Raw genomic sequence first — 19,662 nt, 5'->3', positions numbered from 1 at the left:
AATTTAGATTAAATGAATAAGGAAAACCAGCATCCTCAGGTGGCAACACAATATAAACAGGCACATAGTGGGGGATCATGCAAAAAAACTATACTTAGTGTGCTCAAGCATAGGAAAATATTCATTAAATAAGTATGTTTGAGACGAATGCACAGATACATAAAAAGTCACCTAATTTAAAACAAGTTACTTCAAAATTTATTATAAATATAAAAGCAATACAAAATGGCAAGGTGAAAACATCCAAAAGACCGAATAATTTTATTAAAATAATATTTTATTCTAGGAATAATATCAGCATCCATTCAGAGTTTTAAATTGTGAGGCGACCCTTTTTTACATCTGGATTTCAAATGTGCAGTGTTAATGTAAGACTGTTAAATTAAGACATTATATAAAATAGACAACCTAACTATTAAAAAAAAAGAAACATAGCACTTAACGTTACATGTTAATACGTCATCAGTATCAGCTAACGTTATAGGCTATAACGTATGATTTAACACTCACAGCAGACATGCTGCATAACCTGAATTTTTACTTTTATACATTAATGGTTGATATATATTATGAATACAATACTTTTGTCTGCTAAGGACTAGCTTAATGATCTAATCACTGCTTCCACCACTGCAAATTTGAGTGCTGCTGTCTCTTTAAGGAAGCAGGGGGTTCCAGACTGGGACGGCTTGCGTTTAGTGCGCATGGTGTGTGTCTCAAGACCGGGAACAGGCTGTGCACATTTACCTGTAGCTAGGCAAACCGCAAACTTCAACCTACTCCATACAACAGGTTAGTAAATTATCAGCTCATAAACTGTCCCGCTGAGGAAGACTACAATAATACACACTGCTTAAGCAATATCTATGCCGTTCATTCAATAAATTACGTTATTGTAGCTAGCTAGCTAATTCATTCATACCCGAATGTCATGCTAACGCCGCTAGCCAATTAGCACTGGCTAGCAAACAGCTCTGAACCTTAATGTTAGCTAGTGTCAATGCCAACTAACATGTTCTATTTGGTAAAAACATAAATGTTGCAGTATACATTCCTACTATATTACTAGCCTGTATTACAGTGAAGAAGGGGACTGAAGCGTAGCCATGTAACTTGCAGCTCGTTTGGTAACCTAGCTAGCTGTCTAAATGTTAGCAAGGACACATGGGTAACGTTAAGTTACTGCAACGTTAGGTCACGCTGTTTTATTTTAAACGCCTGTAACGTTAAATCACTTCACCCTTCCTAGACATGTACATTGGTGTCACTAAGAGCTTAGCGTCACTCTAGTTTAAGTTGCAGCAGTTGTTTTGTGGACGTTCATTTCACAACAGAATGGAAGGAGAAGAAGCACAACTGTCTGTGGGGTAAAATAACCTGATACTGTGCCAACCACTTAAATGACTCCGGCAGCTGTTGAACTCCAACAGCTCCTGGTTTATGTTAGTTACCAAAACAAGGACTGACTGTGTTGTTCGTTCAGAACGTTTGTGAGTTTATAGAAAAGGCAATATTGCTTACCATGAATAACCGTCGTTCTCAAAGCCACTAAGAGTTCAGACCTGCAGTAGAGAGACCATGGTGGACGCCTTGATTTCATCCTTGACCCTGTGTAAATAAACGCCTCTCTCACTGCAGTAGGGCGGCATTATGCAGCAGTGTGTCGTTAGTCATTACCAGGCCCAGGTACTTACTAAAGACACATTAATGAATTTATAAGCATAACATAAGTTTAGTTAAATACAGTAATTGGACTAATTCTCTCTCTCTCTCTCTCTCTCTCTCTCTCTATATATATAATATAAATAAATATATATATATTATATAAATAAATATATATATATATATATATAATATAAATAAATATATATATAATATAATATAATATAATATAAATAAATATATATATATATATATATATATATATATATATATATATATAATGAGTATTAGTTCCTGCAGGAGATATTTGAGAGCCTTTAAGTGGTCCGGAGGTTATGATTCAGTTATGAGGCATTTTTGCGAAGTTAATCAAATATCCTGTTAAGTGTCAGTTTATACCTACTGGTAACTTTCAGCTGGCAACCACAGTTCCCTTTGCATTTGTAGTTTTTGTGATAAATTGAGCCCCAGATAAGGCATTGTTGCAGTTAACTTTGCTTTGAAAGCTCTGGAATCAAAGTGGTGATTGTTGATCAGCGAACAGCTTCTTACCTACTTTTATTAGTAAGCTTTGCTGCTACATTTGTGCTGCAAATTGTGAAACAATCATTTCTTCTGATAAGAAAAAACACTTTTAATGTGGTTTCTGTGACTTGCACCTAAGCGACTTTTACCAATGGTAGGTTGTAGGAAATCTTACACCAGTCTCCTTTTATGTTTTGCCCTCCTTGAAAAAATCCTGAAGTGTTGCTGTCATGCCTGCCAAAAAGTCGACCACCAAGAGGAAGTCTGAGCCTATTGTGGAGGATGATAAAGACCCCAAGAAAGTGAAAGGTAAACCACTGGGGGGGGTTCATAACAGTTAACTGGACTAGACAATGAGATCTCATTTAAACACACACTATAACTACTTTATCTTGAAGAACCCACTCAAATTGCTGTTAAGATTAAAGTACATACCCAGTTTATGGGAGAAATGATGTCACATCACCACAGTTTTAACATCCTTAGCCTCATCTACCATAGCCTTTTTCCTGTGCCACGGTAAAGTTTGGCCTTGTAAGACTAAAAACATCTAAGATCAAATTAAACAACTAGTATGAAATTGTGTTTGTGTGTAACAGTTTCCCACAGGAGTCATGGAAAGGAGGCAGGTCAGGTTCTTGTTCTGGGCCAGGGAGATGTTGGACAGTTGGGTCTAGGTGAGAACATCATTGAGAGGAAGAAGCCGGCCCTTTTGTCCCTGCCAGAGAAAATTGTGCAAGTGATGGCTGGGGGCATGCACACTGTGTGCCTCAGTGTCACTGGTCATGTAAGGAGGCACCTGTTTCTTTGCTTTTCAAATTCAAGTGGTATGGCAATGGTTCCCATTAACATTTTAACCAAGGTTCTTGAGTTTCCCAAATAAACTGATGATTTCTTTTTTTGTAGGTCTACACTTTTGGCTGTAACGATGAAGGTGCCCTCGGTCGGGACACAAGCGAGGAGGGCTCTGAGATGGTTCCTGGAAAGGTGACGTTGGAGGAGAAGGTGGTCCAGGTGTCAGCAGGGGACAGCCACACAGCAGCACTCACAGAGGATGGAACTGTGTACATGTGGGGCTCCTTCAGGGTTAGTTACCTACTGCTTTAAGCTTCTAAAGCCTGTGTGCATGTTTATGTGTGTAAGAGAGATTTTCTTCTAGTAAACTAGTGATTTTTGTAAAGTTTTTAATCCTCTTCACTGAAAAAACGTATAAGCACCAGTGGAACTGTCGTAATTGCACATACACCTAACTGTCACACACATACTGTATTTGCAGTTTGCGGGTCTCACATAATTCCCTCGAGAATTCCTCAGATTTTTAGTGTTTTCCGATAAAATGACAAGACAGCTTAAAAACATATGAAACCTTCTATCCATATGTAATGTACTCCATATTAATCTATTTTGATCTTTTAATGTATTTGTTCTATCTCTGTGGTATTTGCAGTCTCATTTCCTTTCAGCCCAATTTGATTTGGATGTGACATAAACATTAAGATAAAAGCTGTTATGAGTTAACTCTCTTAACTGGAACTCGAGCAAATTATACAGAATATCCTGCTGACTATTTGATTTAAACACGTCAAAGCTCATTAGAACAGACCTTGAGTCTAAATATATTTATACTTTCTGGCTTTGTCCAACTCTAATCAGTACAATGTCAACAAAATTGCAACCATGATGTACAATATGTACATCCACTTTCCTGTGTCCCCATTTGTAAAAAAAACTAATTTCACTAATATAAGCAAAATACTCTCCGAGTGTGATTGCTGTTTGCAATAACCAAATCAAACCTTTCATTTGTTGATTACATAAACTCTCTGTTTGCTCTGGGTTTTTTTTCCTGCCCACCTCCAACTTCACCCTCAGTCGATCCATATTCCCAGCGTGGCTGATGGATCATTTTAGTAGTCTGAGCAACTCTTTGACAAAGCAGCCTTACTATTTTCTACTCTGAAAGAGTTCTACAAAATAGAAAAACTAAATAGCCCCTAGCTCATTTAAGTTCACACTTAACAGTAAGATTTTATCTCTGCAGAAAACTTGAATACCCATATATTCTCACTTTTTTAACTTCATTAATACTTTTAATTTTATAACTATCATTTGTCCACCCACCCCACCTTCACAGAGCTCCATCAACTGCAGACAGATCTGGCACAACTATAAGAAAAATAGACTTGACCATTATGTTATGAGTGGGATGTCTTCCATTTTATTCCTTTCTTAATGTAAGGTCGAGATTCATTTCCTGTAATAATGCCTATTCTAGTCGTATCGGCATTATTCAAACACGCCAGGCTCTCTCTCTGTCAGCTCCTCCATTATCTAACCAGTAACATCTCACTAAAGTGTCACCCAACAAATATTTTACTGTCTTGATACTTAGCAAGCCGATGTTTAGCAATGGTGTGTCTCTTTCCTCAGACCTCCCTCATTGCATCTGCTTAATAGCAATGTTCTTCCCTTAGTCAGAGTTTTTTAAATCTTTCTGATTTCTGTAATCTTTGCTTTATGTGGTACATGAATAAATCTCTGATCGTTGAAGCATGTAACATGACTGGGGCAAAAACAGCTTCACATTGTAAGTAGAGCTGGTTGATATAGCAAAAAATGTATCAAGATATTTATTTTCCCATTTTAATTAATATTTATCACGATGTAATCGTTTTGCTGACGCTGCCCGTTTGAAGTGCGTCCTGACTGAAGCAGGAAGAAACTAGAGGTGTAATTACATTTTATTTCCCAGACCTTATTGTAAGTCATTAAAGACAAAAGTAAAGACATTCATAGTTTGATGATCCTTAGTTATTAGGGGTGGGAATCACCAGGCGCCTCTTGATACAATATCGCCACGATACAATTTTAAACATAGTACAATGTATTGCAATTTATAATCTTTTTTCCAACTTTTAATTTTTCCCAATACTTGGCGCACCTTGGCGATACAGTACTGTCACTAAAAAATATTGCTATACTATGCATATCTATTTTTTACTTATTTATTTTTTTCTTCCCCGACTGCTATTAGTCATGCCATTCTTCATTGTTTTCATCTCACAGCCCTTATCACTCCTCCTGCTAAGTTACTGATGGGTTTTTCCCTTATTAATACTCAGTGGCACACTGGCAATTACATCTCTATTACCTCTGCCTACCTTGTGCATTCCCATATGGTTTTTGACAGTGCAAAGATTAACTGTAACCTCTGTACAGGGATAAATAAAATCCCTGTTAACAATGGTTTTATTCTTATAGATCTAATTTATAAGAATTATTTTTATTTAAATGAATATTATACATTCTATTAGCTAATTTCCATTCAGAAGAAATTTGGGAAGTCAACACATGCCACACTAGGTCCACTCACCAAGGGTTTTATTCAATGAAGAGAAATCAAGTAAACAAAAAAGTACAGCAGCTTAAAAGTTATTTAGGACTATTACTTCTGAGTACGTAATGGAAGTATGTGCAAATGCTGTGTTTTCTGATCCAGGTCTAGGGATGTGGTTGTAGCAAACCTAAACAAAAAAAACAAGCTTACAGAAATCTACACGGTGTATATACACATTTTCATGGAAAAAACAGTCACAATGTAAAAGGATCATTCAAATAATTATAGGAAAGATAGAAAGTTGGTGACCAAAGTGGTCCTATTTACAGCCATGTTGACCTTTTTTCACATTCCGAAACAAGAGCATTGTGGATCTTTGGGTTTAACTAATAATATACCGGGCCTTTCCCCCCCCAGGATAACAATGGTGTAATAGGTCTTTTGGAGCCCATGAAAACATGCACCATTCCAATCAAAGTCCCCATGACAGAACCTGTCGTGAAAATTGCATCAGGTAAGAAAAGTTTCTCTTTACTTTTCCGATGTTTTTGTGTGTTAGAAGTTATTATGCAGCGTACACTGTTTCTGTTTTATTCAAATGACTTCCTTTTAACAGGTAACGACCATCTTGTACTGGTTACGCTGGATGGAAATCTCTACACATCGGGCACTGCAGAGCAGGGGCAGCTCGGTAGAGTGCCTGAGCATTTTTCAAACAGAGGAGGCAGGAAAGGCCTCAGTAAGTAACACACCTTTCCAAGGCCAAAGCATCAACTCATGATGAAACATACATGTACAGTTTGCATACACTACTACATAGAATACTGATTTGTGATTAACAGCAGATGTTTTCATGTGTAAAGTGTATAGCTGTGGCGTTTTGGCTGACTGTGTGTCCTGTGACTTCAGGCCGGTTGCTGGAGCCACAGATGGTAAAACTCAAAGGGAAAGTTCACTTCACAGATGCCTTTTGTGGGGCGTACTTCACCTTTGCTCTTTCAAAAGAGGGGCATGTTTATGGATTTGGTCTCTCTAACTATCACCAGCTGGGTATGTATGGCTCTGGTATCTGGCACTTTACTGTTAGCTCTGAGTCATTTGCTCACATTCTGCTCTAAGGTAATTGTGGGTGTTTTTTATTTGTTCATGCATGTTTTTTTTTTTTATTCAGGTACTAAACAGACCAGGATGTGTTTTGTCCCAATCAAACTGACATGCTTCAAAAACTCTACCACCTCCTGGGTGGAATTCTCTGGAGGACAACATCACACACTCTGCCTTGATGCTGAAGGTAAGCTCCAACTAACTATATTAAAACTAAATGAGTATCAGACTGTGATCCTGTCAAGACCGATTTTAAGTGCTTAGGTACAATATATGCTTTATATAGTACTTTAATTTAATTAATTAATTTAATTTAACTGTTGCAAGTCATGTTTCAGCACTGTCGAGTCCTGTCCTACATATTGACAGTGATTACCTAATTTCTTTGTAATTTTAATATAATCCTGGTTGAAAATGGGTGAGAAACATAATAGATAAAACAAGATATTAATAATCATTACAAGGGAGTGCAGTAGAAACTGTATGGGACATCAAGGACCCAGGTGGTTTAAGCTAAAGTACTTTGACATTAAATAAATGAATCCCTGTCTCCATCTTTTAGGACAGGTGTATAGCCTGGGCAGAGCAGAGTATGGTCGTCTTGGTTTGGGCCAAGGGGCAGAAGAAATGAGTGATCCCACGCCGGTGAAGGGGATGGAGCCGGCCAGTGGGTTGACATGCGGGGCTTCTGTCAGCTACGCAGTCACCAGAGAAGGTGAGAAACAAAGCAAGTGTAGCTTAGCCCTTTGTCAGAAAAACACAAAAATAGGTCATTTTTAAGTGAAGTTGAAAGTAAAATATATTTTCATTATTACAGCAAGTTCTCTCGCTGTTAGGAATTGCATTTTATTGTTTTTCGAATCTGCGTGTCAATAAACTGCATGTCAATTGAATCTGTCTGTTAGTAAGAAGCTAAGAACTCAAAAAAAAAAATGATTGGCTGTCCTTATTTTAGGATCTGTGTATGCCTGGGGCATGGGCACCAACCTGCAGCTTGGCACCGGAGAGGAGGATGACGAGTGGAGCCCTGTAAAGATGACAGGCAAGCAGCTGGAGAACCGAGTAGTACTGATGGCTTCCAGTGGAGGGCAGCACACAGTCCTTTTGGTCAAAGACAAGCAGGAAAGCTGATGTCCATCTCGAACATCTTTTGTTCTGTTTTGAGAGGGGGAGGGGGGGGGGGGGGCTTTTACATGATTCCTAAATCTGGGGCGGTTGTTGATCCATGTGTGACTTCTTGTGCTGAGCTGATGGAGTATAAGAGCTCCTGGCCCTTTTTTTTATGAGAACTCTTCCTCTAGTGTGGGGGATAATGTTCAAGGATGTGCAGTAGATCATGACAAATGAGAGACTATTTTTTTTATCTAGTTTTTGATGTTCCCTTTTGAATTCTTTTCATTAAAAGTAATTTGTATGACTGTAAGATGGTATATGTGATGTTTGTGAATGTGACTGCATGTACGTAATGGAAACGAGAGTGCAAGCCTTTTAATGACTTCTCAAAAACAATAGTCTTTTAATGTTAGGTTTTCTTAGCAATAATCCCACTGACCTTGGTTTAGACAGGACATTTATACTCAAGGAGTTGAATATGTGAGACTACTGTTTATTTACCTTGGGCACCCCATTGTGACTGGATGGATATTTGGTTACATACTGTATCCTGCATTTTGTTGCTTTGTCTGTCTAAAAATAAAGATACAATTTTAAGTTTTTAAGCCTTTTCTTATCCAATGCATGAAATATTCGTTACCATTTTGAAAATTGAAAGTTATTTTCCGTGCAGAAATATCAAACCGTTGTTGGTTTGAGCTTCTCGGATGTGAGCATCTGATGCTTTTCTTCTGAATATATTTTTGGTTTTTAGACTGTTTGTACCAAACACAACGTTACCTCTGGTTTAAGGCATTTGTGATGGGAATTTAATAATTTTCTGACTAATAGACAATAATAGAATTTTTTAATTTTAATTTTTAATATTTTATATAAAAATATATATATATACATATTATATATAAATTATATTTGGAACATTTTCATTTTTAATATACCCATTTTTAAGGATATGGGCACATTTTTGTTTATTACTTGAACACCATAAATAATTTCAGATAATGTGAAAAACAAAGTGTCCATTATTCATAAACAAAGAGCTAGTCTCGGTTTATGTCACAGTTTGAAGTCTAGGATTGGCTGAGAAACCGTAAAAGTAAACAGAAAATCAATCAAGAAAGCACAAAGATGGGAATGTATTGTCTAATGAAGTGAATTAAATATCTGAATAATAAACCATTCATTTGATGCAAAAATACTAAAATGCAATATTACCATATATTCTTGTGTGTGTAGCGTAGAAGGGGCTACAACTACGGTTTATTTTACAATACTGTATTCTACAATACCAATAATACATCCTTGCAGTTGTACCCTATCTTATTCTGTATGCAAACAACATATTCCATACACATATGGTCATGAACATACTGTGGATGAGAAACACTTAAGGATGCAAATGATGGTACAACTACATACAGTACATCAAGGCTCCATGCTTGTGTGTGTTGTCTGGGGTGAAATGCCCAGTGTCTGCTTGCCTCACCTTGCTTTCATCTGACCAAGTGGCCCAATAATGAAGTGCTGTGAAAAGTCCTTGTGGCAGAAAGCCTCTCAAAAAGCTTTGAAATGTTAAAGTATTTCCATAAGCTGTTCATTTATCATAGTGAACCTCTTCCCTTGTTTGTTTTGCATCGCTGCTTGTCAGGAATACATTTCAAGGGTCACTGTTCATCAGTAATGGTTGTCTTTTAAAAGCAAGAGTGATGATAGTTTCTGTTTCAACTGCATCTGTTCTTCCATGGGGTGTTTGCTCTTCTTTTTTTAGTTGAAAACATTTGAAATAGTTCTGGGTGTTAAAGGAAATGCAGCTTTCTTCATCACACCTGACATGAGTACTACAAATGTGTTTGAGAGAAGTTCTGCATAGGGGTTATGTAGAGTATGAAGTTGTTATAAGCTTCAGTCAAAGACCTACTGCACTGTACCTGACATACTATTTTGCAATAATCCGTTTCTAGTATGATTAATAATGGCAGCAACTCAAACAAAAATACATCTGTTGCCTTTGTTCAGTAATGAGCGGTTACAAGATCAAACACTAAAGCACAATATTCACCCACTTTTTAACAATCTTAGGAAGCCTCCAAACCTTTACATTTCTTAAACCTTTTCAAATGTAGTTGTTGCATCTCTGTCGTTGTGTGCAGACGTGGACAAATGGAACTGATTTAATCCGCACCTTTGAGAACTTTGAGGCTGTTAAAAGCATTCATCTTTGACATCTGTTACCAGCTTTACAAGCTGGAGGATCAGAAGTCAGATAAGCAATCACATCCTGCGATTAACAGGATTATTCTTGACACATGTGGGCTCTAAACTCGTTACTCGTTAACTAATTGACTCGTTAAAAAACAACAGAGGGGACCGATGAGCGTCAGGCACCTGCACTGCCACACAGGGAGACCCTTTAATCTAGAAATTGGCTGCTCTACTCTGAGCTGCACGTGATGCATTGACACACTTTTGTTTTGGTAACACTGTCTTTATGCATGCATCACACTGCACATCTGTAACAGGCTCGCGACAGGCTGCATGGTGTATTCATTAACAGCAGCATCATGTTAGTAAAATGATAATCTCAGTAGAAGACATTTAGCTCTGCCTTGATTGGGATGTGGCAGCCCTTGAGTCACCCTGCTGCTTTCTTAATTAACTCTTCAAATTGTACCGAGTGCTGTTTCTCAAGTACGTCTTAATCAAGAAATCCAAAGTTTTGTGATTATTTAAATGCTTTGGAGAGGCTTCGCTCTAGGCTAGACTCTTGGCGGTCCATCATAATAGGAAGCTGTTGAATATGACCCATCAGGAACCTGTTGTCCAAATCATTGCATTCTTACTCGCTTTCTCTCTCACACAGAAAAACGGGATACCTTTGAATGCATGTGCCTATGTGTGAAGGTTAGATTCAGAAAGACACAGATGGATTGAAAGAGAGTTAATCTAGCCTCAAATACAAAACACTTGACATTTCAAAAACTATTTGATGTGGGCCCAGAAGACAGTTTATGGCACATAATGAGCCATATTCAGGGATGCATGAAGTACTACATGTATGAAACACTTAACTGTTGCCATGGCAGAGTAGTTGTTTGTTTTGATATTCAAACACAGGAACCCAAATACGGTACTAGTAGCAAATGAGTACCTCTCTTGCTGTTAAGTGGCTGCTACTCCATTATCTGTGGACATCATCTGTAATTACTGAGATTGCCTTGATAGATTGGACTCCTCGTCCAGTGGGCTGAGGGCTTCTTGTGGGCCGCACAGCAGAGGAACAGCTGTGTAAGGGTGTATAAGAAGTGGCAATCTCTGGAGCTGATGCATGTCTTAGTTATATTACTGTTGCATTGGCCAGAAAACAACAAGCATTAAATCCCACTAAGGATTGCCCTGGTGTGTGACTCACAAATGGATATGTGTTGTAATGTATTCGTATGCGTGTCATACTGATTCCTTGCTAATTACTTTAGGTCCACCTAAAGTGTGATGAGATAAATTACCTTTATGGATGACAGCTGAGCTGAGAACAAGAATTGTGGTCCTATGAGGGAAGCAGCTGATACAAAGGGATGGATCCTGTGGAGAAATTAGGTTCACCAGCCCAGACTCTTACAGGGACTGTCCAAACAGTATTAGTGGAGGAGAGGAGTCAGAAAAAGGAAAGGTAATTGTCATTTTTATTATAATATTTTTGGTATAGCAGAGGAGGGCCTTTTGTTTTACTCAGTCTAAATGTATTGAATTTATTCTCTTTCAGCTTTGCAATGTAGTAAATACATGTTACATAAGTAGATGCATCAAAAGGCAGTTTTCACCAGTGCCATGGTTTATAAATCTGCATCAGGGTTTCATCAAAAGAGTACTCCACTGATTTCTGCATTGCAGCCCGAAAAACATTTTCAAACTCACAATGGACAGAAGAGAAAAACGTTTAATGTAAACTCAAGCAGGACTACAGAAGTCTGACAACCTGACTTCTTTCTAACTCCACAGATTTCATCATGTTAACTAAACTGTACTTTGATGTGTAAAATTGGTTGAGTTGCCCTTCAATGAGCAGATTGGAAGTTCCATCAATATATTAACATTTAAACTGGGTAACACATTCAATTGGTTGTACCAAATTAAGGCTAGGTCAAGACATATTATAATTTAAAGTGAAATATAGAGTAAGGCTCAGCTTCCCTCAGCACCCCAGTCCCGAGGACTCTCAGCTGGCAGCTGACAGATGGCACCAAGTTTCAATCCCTGTTTCTGCTCCTCAGCAGGAAATACCAGAGTATTTGCCGCTTTGTGAAACATCCAGTTAAAGTACTTCAGAGCTTTTTGCACCTCAGGCAACCAGGAGGTCTGATTATCTGTGTTACAGCAGGCGCCTGTCACACAAAGCAGCAGGGCCAACTTTCCAAACCCATTACCAAAATCTCGGCATAATCATCCTCTCCATAGCTAATCCCTTTTGGGTTTCTTTCTTTCTTTCTTTCTTTTCTTTCTTTTGATTGTATAAGTTTGACTCAGCACTGGCAGGTTGTGCACTGTCAGCCAAGATGCTGTATTGGTTGAAAAGCGTGACTTGCAGTATGGAGGATAGATGTCTGCTGATCAGACCCCTCAACGTCTGTTGTGTTGATAGATTTTTGGGTTGCAATATTGTGATGTAATGTAACTCAAGATATGCTTTTTATTCAAGCTGTCATACAAGATAATTGTGTTCCAACAGGCCAAGCAAAAAAAGTCTTCCGCACAGACAAGCAAGCAGGGGAAGTCACAAGATAAGTATTATCCTATTATCAAGATGAAACAGAAAACAACCTGTTGAATGCTCTGAGCTTTTAGGAAATAGAAGCACTGCAACATTGAGAGCTGTTATAAACACTTCAGCAAGATTAATTCTCTGTTCTCGTTTCCAACTGTTAATTTGTTCGAGTGTACCATTAGATTAGGTCAGTAGATGAGAGCATTTAATTATCGGTGGGAAACTACTCTACAGTAACTGTAGCACATACATGTTTGATAGGAAACACCTGTTGTATGTGCACTTTCAGAGAAAAAAAACAGTTTTGATGAGGCAAAGATCACAGTTGCACTTGAGTTTTTGTTGTGACAGTAAGTGCTTTGGATCTAACTGTTCTGACAACTAAAGGACTTTGTTATTCACTTTAAAAAAAATGCCAGCTTGCAGTCCAGCCAAATCTGGAGCCAGCGCACAGGTGTTTGACTAAATTATTCATTTTGTTCCAGTTTCATTTGTCTTTTACACAATAATATTGACAAATAGTCAAAGTCATGTTTATTTCATAGGGAACATACTGTATGCTATAAAGCATATAGAAAATCTTCAATGGCATTTGTGCCACTTTGACATCTTGTATAGGAGATATTCAGACTAAAGGTCTCTCGTTCCAATCATTTCAGTGGTCTTTCAACATCCACACGTCTCTGAAAGAGAAACGAGGTTCACTGATGCATTCCCTAAGGTTTCTATTCTCTGAGACATCATCAGTCCTGATTTCAGCCCTTTAATGTGTGCCAGAAATTAAATGAAACAACAGCCCAACATATAATCCATGGACCATGATGCAAAATGTTCACAATTATTTGTCTTTTCAACACATCTTCTTCGGGCCTCACTGGCATTTAAGTGTTAACTGCCTCTGTAATAATGTCTCAGTAAGTATGCCCAAACACAACTGTATGTGTGACGACTGATGTAACTCGACGTGCACTGCAATGTGACCATAGACAATATAAAACAGAGTGTGACCCGTGCAGTCGAGAATACACAATCCACCTTCAATGATAATCTGAATTATCTAAAAAAAAAAGATAGCACAGTGGTTTATTTCATCCTGTTTTTATACTGTTTTTCCTCCCAGATGAGTGTCCCAAAAACGTTGATGTAGTGGTATTGTGAATTTGTCATTCAGCTAAAAAGATGCTACTGGTGATGTTTTTGTAATTGTCTTATTGTCGACACATCATGTGAAAAGACAAAAAGATTAAATCAGTTTCAGTAAAAACTGCCGTTTTCAGAAAATACCAAGCTTTCTATAAAAAAAACATGTGTGGCAGTCAGAAAATATTGTGATACAGACTGATGCATTTGTCAACAAAATATATAATATGTATAATATCAGACCCTCATTTTTTAATTGGTACATTGGAAACATCGATAATTTCACAATGCATCTGGTGGCTAGAAACCCCAATGTCATCCCTGACTTATTTCATATGCTTTTATTTAAATGTGCACTTTAGATGTGTTATATTTACAACATCAACATTACCTCGATCAATAATCCATTCTTGATTCTACCAACAAATCACACGTTTTACTCCCATGAGGCCTCACTGGCATTTACAAAGAGTATAAATGTTAACAACATTTGTAATGACAACCACACAAAATATTGGAAAAAAACTGAACTGAATAACTGAAACGTTATTTACAACTATATTTCAAATTAAAACACAAGATACATCTTGACTAAATTGGTTATTACACCAATACAATAAGTTACTTTATAAAATGTTTCTGCTATTTTTCTCAACAGAAAAATTCACTTTTTGCAAAAAGAACATAATGCTGAATAAGGCATTACGGTACATATTTTCAATCAGCTGAACATATTGCAAACTACAGAAAACATTTACAAATGCTCTTAAGTGATGGTTTTCATTATTATAAGATTTTGAAAGCTTTAACTTACAATTATAGCACTTATTGTAAATACATTGTTATTTATTGTTTGATTCCAATAACTGGTTTTAAAGTAAGCGTAATAGTACTACAGCTTGATAGCTTGACAGCACATTGAAACAAAATGAATCACTGTATCACTTAATATGCTGTGACAGAACAATATTATTGTTAAACTTGATATATAGAAGTCTTTTCAAACAAAACTGCATTGCTGCGTTGACAAGATGAGAGGCATCTTGTTTGATTCTTCTCCAAAATCTGCAAATCAAATGTCTTCTCATTGCCCTAATCTCTTCCTGCAAGTGCACAAAGATCTTCAGTGGAAACTTGTCCATTAGCTGTAAAATGTGTGGGAAGCTTCTTCTCTGCTAATGCGTTTGATCCAATTCAGACTTGCCTCTGTGCCAGTTTGAGGTCATTTAGTCACAACTATTATAACAGCAGTAACACATTTGCTTTAGCTCCTCAGTCAACTTTCAGCTGAGTAAGGGAAGCAAAGTCAGCTGAACACTGATGTTCATGGGGAATATACACAGTAGTATACAATATACACAAGTGTCAGTCATCTTTGCTTAATCATGAAGGCCGTATTTTCAAGTCATTAAAGGTTTCTTTTTCAAAGATCTCTCACAATGTATGTAATGTTGGGGGGAGGGGGGGATGACACTAAAAAATGTGGTCATGTAGAATGAAATTATCTCTTTTAAAAGTGTTTTTCCTCTTTCAATCACAAGAACAAGTATGAAATTAGATACATCCTTTAATATAAATATTACACGGACAAAGCAAATATTGTCTCAGCTAAACATTCACGCTATTGGATTTGCATTATCTTACTAATGAGGTTGAGTAACAATACTGCCACCAGTCTAGATAAACAGTGCATTCAGACAGTAGAAGGATGGAGGCACATTTTTCATTGCATTGACTCTGTACTCATTTGGACGTGAAATTAAATCGAAGGTCATGTTTAATGACGCTATAAAAGCACATTTTATATAAAAAATGGGTGGAATGATTGTGTGTAATGTAAAAAGACTCATAATGAGAATTATCACTAGATTCTGCAGTTGCCTTTAACTGTACAAAGCATTGAAGCATATTTCAGCTTATTGTTTTTTGTTTGTAGACTCTATTTACTTTATTACTTTATTTTTCTGGGTTGCTCTCACTGTACTCATGGTGTTGTTTTCAGAAGAAATTCTCAAAAAACGATTGAACACAACACAGGAAAGCAGTCAGAAACAGTTGACTAACTAATTGACTAACTGGTGGTGAGCTTGTAGCAGCTAAAGAGCCAGAAACATGACATAAAATGAATGATAATGTTGCTCTGTAACTACTGGATGTGTAAATAGGCTGTTTGTCATATCCATATACAAAGGTGATTTTTGTGTTTACAGCTTTTCCCTCTGCCCACAAGCGGTTAGGAATGTGGTTAAAAGGTGTCATCATTAAATTGTAGTCCTTTATAAATGCTCTCCTAATTTTAAGGAATAAAAAGTGTTTTTACAAGATATTTAAAATCTGAATTAAATCATCATCTGTAATATGTAGCTGAAAATAATCTGAAAATAATTGGCTGAAGATTGTGACACAGTCATCAGCAGCCAGCAGTACTTCCCCGTTGACCCTCTGCCAGCTCTGTTCTGCAGCCGTCGTCACTTCTTCCTGTTACACAAGAACTTCTGTAGTAATTTAATTTATATAGTCAGTCTGGTCTTCATCAAGTGAAACACATTATCTGGTGGATTGAAGTCACATGCCTAACAGGCCCAAAAATACATCTGCCACTGCTTGGCCATAAAAAGACTCTTCTTAGTGGACTTGTCTGTGTGTTTAGGATCTATGTCCTGTTTGACAATCTGATCTTTGTGGGACTGTGTATACACAGAGTCCTTCATTGTTCACCTAATATGGATGTGAAGACCTACAAACACCCACTTTTTTATTGTACAGAACCAACAAAATAAAAGACATATCACTATACCAATACTTTGTGACTGTACTGTATATGTGTTTGCATTTTTTTCATGTGCTTTGCACACTCCAAGGATGAACATCTGCATTCCACTTCCTTATGCACAGGCACACACAGGCATGTTTGTTAAAGACTTGTGTCTCACAAGTTTCATTATATAAGACCAAAAACACAATCGATTATTTACATAAGTGGCAGGTCAAAAGCAGACATCTGTAGACTCAGACTCCTGTGGTGGAGAACTGTGTGACCTCGGTCTGGAGGTCCCCCTGATCTGGTCTTTCTCCCAACTGATCCATGCCTAGTCAGTCCGATGGTCTTTGTTTTGTCGCAGGAGCACAAATAGACACGGGCTCCTTTGCGCTATTGCGTGCTCTGGAGAAGCTGTTCTGCTCCAGGCGGGAGCGATAGGGCAGGCAGAAATCCCTAAAGCACCTTTTGAAGTTCTCATCCAAGAAGGCGTACAGCACAGGATTGAGACTGCTGTTGGTGTATCCCAGCGCGATGCACAGATGCCAGCTGGCCACCACCAGGAGGTTCGTGCGGTCAATATCCACCATGGTCTTGACAATGATAAAGATGTGGATGGGAGTCCAACAGATGATGAAGGCCGCCACAATCACCAGGACCATGCGGGTGATCCGTCGCAGGTTCCTATCCTTCTCTTTGGAGCCGGAGAGCAGACGGACACTCTTGAGCCGCAGGATCATCAGTCCGTAGCAGACGGTGATGACCAGGATGGGGACCACGAAGGCGAAGACAAACACACAGATTTTCATTACTGTGTCCCAGTACTTCTCAGGTTTGGGGAATCTGAGTTCACAGGCAGTGTTTCCTGAGGAGTCAAAACAATTACATGTTTATTAGAGGGCCATGTGGAGAAGCTAATTTAGGTTAATAACCCAACTCAAATGTTCTCTTCTACGGGCCGGATTACTCCCCGAGATCAACACTTGCCACTTAGGCACTAAAAGCTTGCGCAGATAAGTGAAGTTTTTACACAGTGATGGTAATTTTCCAAAAAAAAATTCTTCAACAATAGAAATCTCCCACCTTTGTCTGTCACCTTGGTAACAGCCATGACCATAACAGGGACTCCAAAGGCTGAGGAGAGGATCCAGATGCAGATGTTGATGAGCTTGGCTTTGGTAGGCGTGCGAAAGTCCAGGGCCCTCACCGGATGACAAACGGCGATGTAGCGGTCCACGCTCATCATGGTGAGCGTGAAGATGCTGGTGAACATGTTGTAGTAGTCGATGGCGATGACCACTTTACACAACACCTCCCCAAAGGGCCATGTGCTCATCAGGTACTTGGCGCTCTGGAAGGGGAGGGTGCTGGTGGCGAGAGCATCAGCGAGAGCCAGGTTGAAGATGTAGATGTTGGTGGCTGTCTTCATCTTGGTGTACCTGGTTGGTTAGAAGAAAAGCATGTTTTCATTGATTCTGAGTCACAGTTGAGAAGGCCTTTTGTTAGTTGGAGAAGATGGAATTTTTTTCAAGGTCTGCCTACTGCTGTGCTGCAAAGGAGATGTCAACTAGGGCTGACTCACAATTTCCATTAAAATCTTTAAAGGGTAGACACCAATTTATTGTTTGATCTAATCCATTTCCTCCCTCAAACCAATGATCTCAGATTTCCTCTCGATTAATATTGAACTAACAAAAGAGCTTTTTACATACACAATGTTTTTATGGCACAACACTAAATGCATAAGAGCCAAAGTGACCGTAAGCCTCCATTAAACTGCACTTCTGCAGCAGGCTATGTAATGAGTCAATTCCTGCTCCTTGATTCCAGATTCACAGAGTAGTTTTTTTTACCGGTGACCAGTCATGTCTGAATGCCAGCTGAGCAGCTGTCTGGCTGTTTAAAATATGTATTCATAAGTTCCCCTTATGACAATGGTTCATCCAATTTAATTAAATTGCAAGGTTTACAAGGAGAAGGGAAGACAAAGGAATGACTTACATTATCTCAATTGCCCCTCATTAAGGGATGTATTACATTACACACTGATCTCACACTCACGAGAATGGCCAACATTTCTTTTACATTCTCTTTTGTGTTTGATTATTCTGACAGTGAAAAAAAGTACAGAAACTCATATTTCATCTTTCACACAGGAAGCCGTTCAGTGAGATGACCGTGCCATTGGAGATGCCATTGGAGGTCCAGTTGTCAGCTCATTGCTTGCTCATTTAAGCTAGAGGTTAACAACAAATCCAGTGCCATGAATCCTCAGAATCTACATCAATTACCACAATCATAGCTTCTGATGTGCAGGTTATGGTTTGTATTGCAAATAATCATCTGAGTTTTAAAGAGTCATTTATATCGTTAATGACTAAAGTAATTGGTGCATTGAAGCAACACTTAGCACTCCAACACTAAACTTTGGATTACACCGCCCTCCCTCTTGTGTGTGTAGGAGGCGTGAGTGTGTTTGTGTGTGGGTTTGGAGAGTGTCTCTCAGACACACTGGGTCTGTGCGCAATTACAAAGGACCATCAGACATGATGTAATATAGCAGTTTTCTAGACTTATTCCATCCTTTAAAATGACTATCATAGTTGTGTGTGTCGTTTTTTTATTGATAACAAGAATATAATGAAATATAATTGTAAATATCCACTTAGTCAAGAATAAATTTTGTTTGTTTCTTTCTTTTACTTTTTTTTGTGTTTTCTTAATAGGTATGGGTCTTTGTTTGTTTCTTACCTGACCACCCCATACATTACAAGCACGTTTCCAAGCAGTCCGACCACACAGATGAGAGAGTAGAGAGCTGTGATACAGACAGCGATGATGAGACTTGTAGTATTCCTGCCAGTAGCCTTGCTGGTCTCATTGTTGGGTGAGGGCACGCGCAGCGGATCCTCGGTAAACGTTACATTGAAAGGAGTTATGAAGACCGAGTCGTTAAAATCACCTAAAGCGTGGTAGGGATGGAAAGCCATTTCTAAAACAATTCAGGAGAGATTGTAGCGTATGGAGAGCGGGTACAGGAGCGCACGAGAACAGACTGTCAAATTAGTAATGAGGTGCCCAGAGCAGGATGCTCTCTCTCTCTCTCTCTCTCTCTCGCTCTCACTCTCACTCGCTGTCACTCTCTCTTTCTTTCTTTTTGTTTTGGGCAGGCTAAGATGGCGATGTATGTAATTGCCGGAGGATCTATCTATCTATCTATCTATCTATCTATCTATCTATCTATCTATCTATTTATATATATAT

The 19,662-nt window shown here is 38.3% G+C and overlaps 2 protein-coding genes across 5 annotated transcripts; one reads left to right on the top strand and one right to left on the bottom strand.

Moving 5' to 3' along the window:
• The first annotated feature begins 666 nt into the window (after positions 1 to 666).
• rcc1 (regulator of chromosome condensation 1) lies at positions 667 to 8,338 on the top strand. 4 transcript variants are annotated; one of them, XM_034874859.1, is made up of 11 exons: positions 705 to 780; positions 1,073 to 1,082; positions 2,401 to 2,496; positions 2,787 to 2,974; positions 3,094 to 3,273; positions 5,942 to 6,038; positions 6,141 to 6,263; positions 6,434 to 6,574; positions 6,696 to 6,815; positions 7,191 to 7,343; positions 7,584 to 8,338. In XM_034874859.1, exons 3-11 carry the CDS (start codon positions 2,418 to 2,420, stop codon positions 7,757 to 7,759), a joined length of 1,257 nt encoding a protein of 418 aa, XP_034730750.1. In that variant the 5' UTR covers positions 705 to 780; positions 1,073 to 1,082; positions 2,401 to 2,417; the 3' UTR covers positions 7,760 to 8,338. The 4 variants fall into 4 exon arrangements, with proteins under 4 accessions (XP_034730747.1, XP_034730749.1, XP_034730750.1 ...); XM_034874856.1 differs by lacking the exon at positions 1,073 to 1,082 and having other exon boundaries at positions 667 to 792; positions 2,400 to 2,496; XM_034874858.1 differs by lacking the exon at positions 1,073 to 1,082 and having other exon boundaries at positions 671 to 792; positions 2,408 to 2,496.
• Positions 8,339 to 13,878: 5,540 nt separating this feature from the next.
• Positions 13,879 to 19,516, bottom strand: oprd1b (opioid receptor, delta 1b). Its single transcript, XM_034875157.1, has 3 exons — positions 19,150 to 19,516; positions 17,482 to 17,837; positions 13,879 to 17,263 (listed from the first exon to the last, which is right to left on the bottom strand). The coding sequence occupies exons 1-3, from the start codon at positions 19,386 to 19,388 to the stop codon at positions 16,734 to 16,736; spliced, it is 1,125 nt and encodes a 374-aa protein (XP_034731048.1). The 5' UTR covers positions 19,389 to 19,516; the 3' UTR covers positions 13,879 to 16,733.
• Between the last annotated feature and the right edge of the window lie 146 nt (positions 19,517 to 19,662).

The sequence above is a fragment of the Etheostoma cragini genome, chromosome 6 (assembly GCF_013103735.1).
Source record: "Etheostoma cragini isolate CJK2018 chromosome 6, CSU_Ecrag_1.0, whole genome shotgun sequence".
NCBI classification, from domain to species: Eukaryota; Metazoa; Chordata; class Actinopteri; order Perciformes; family Percidae; genus Etheostoma; species Etheostoma cragini.
Note: the sequence above shows the minus strand (reverse complement) of the source record. Positions and strands in the feature narration are given on the sequence as shown.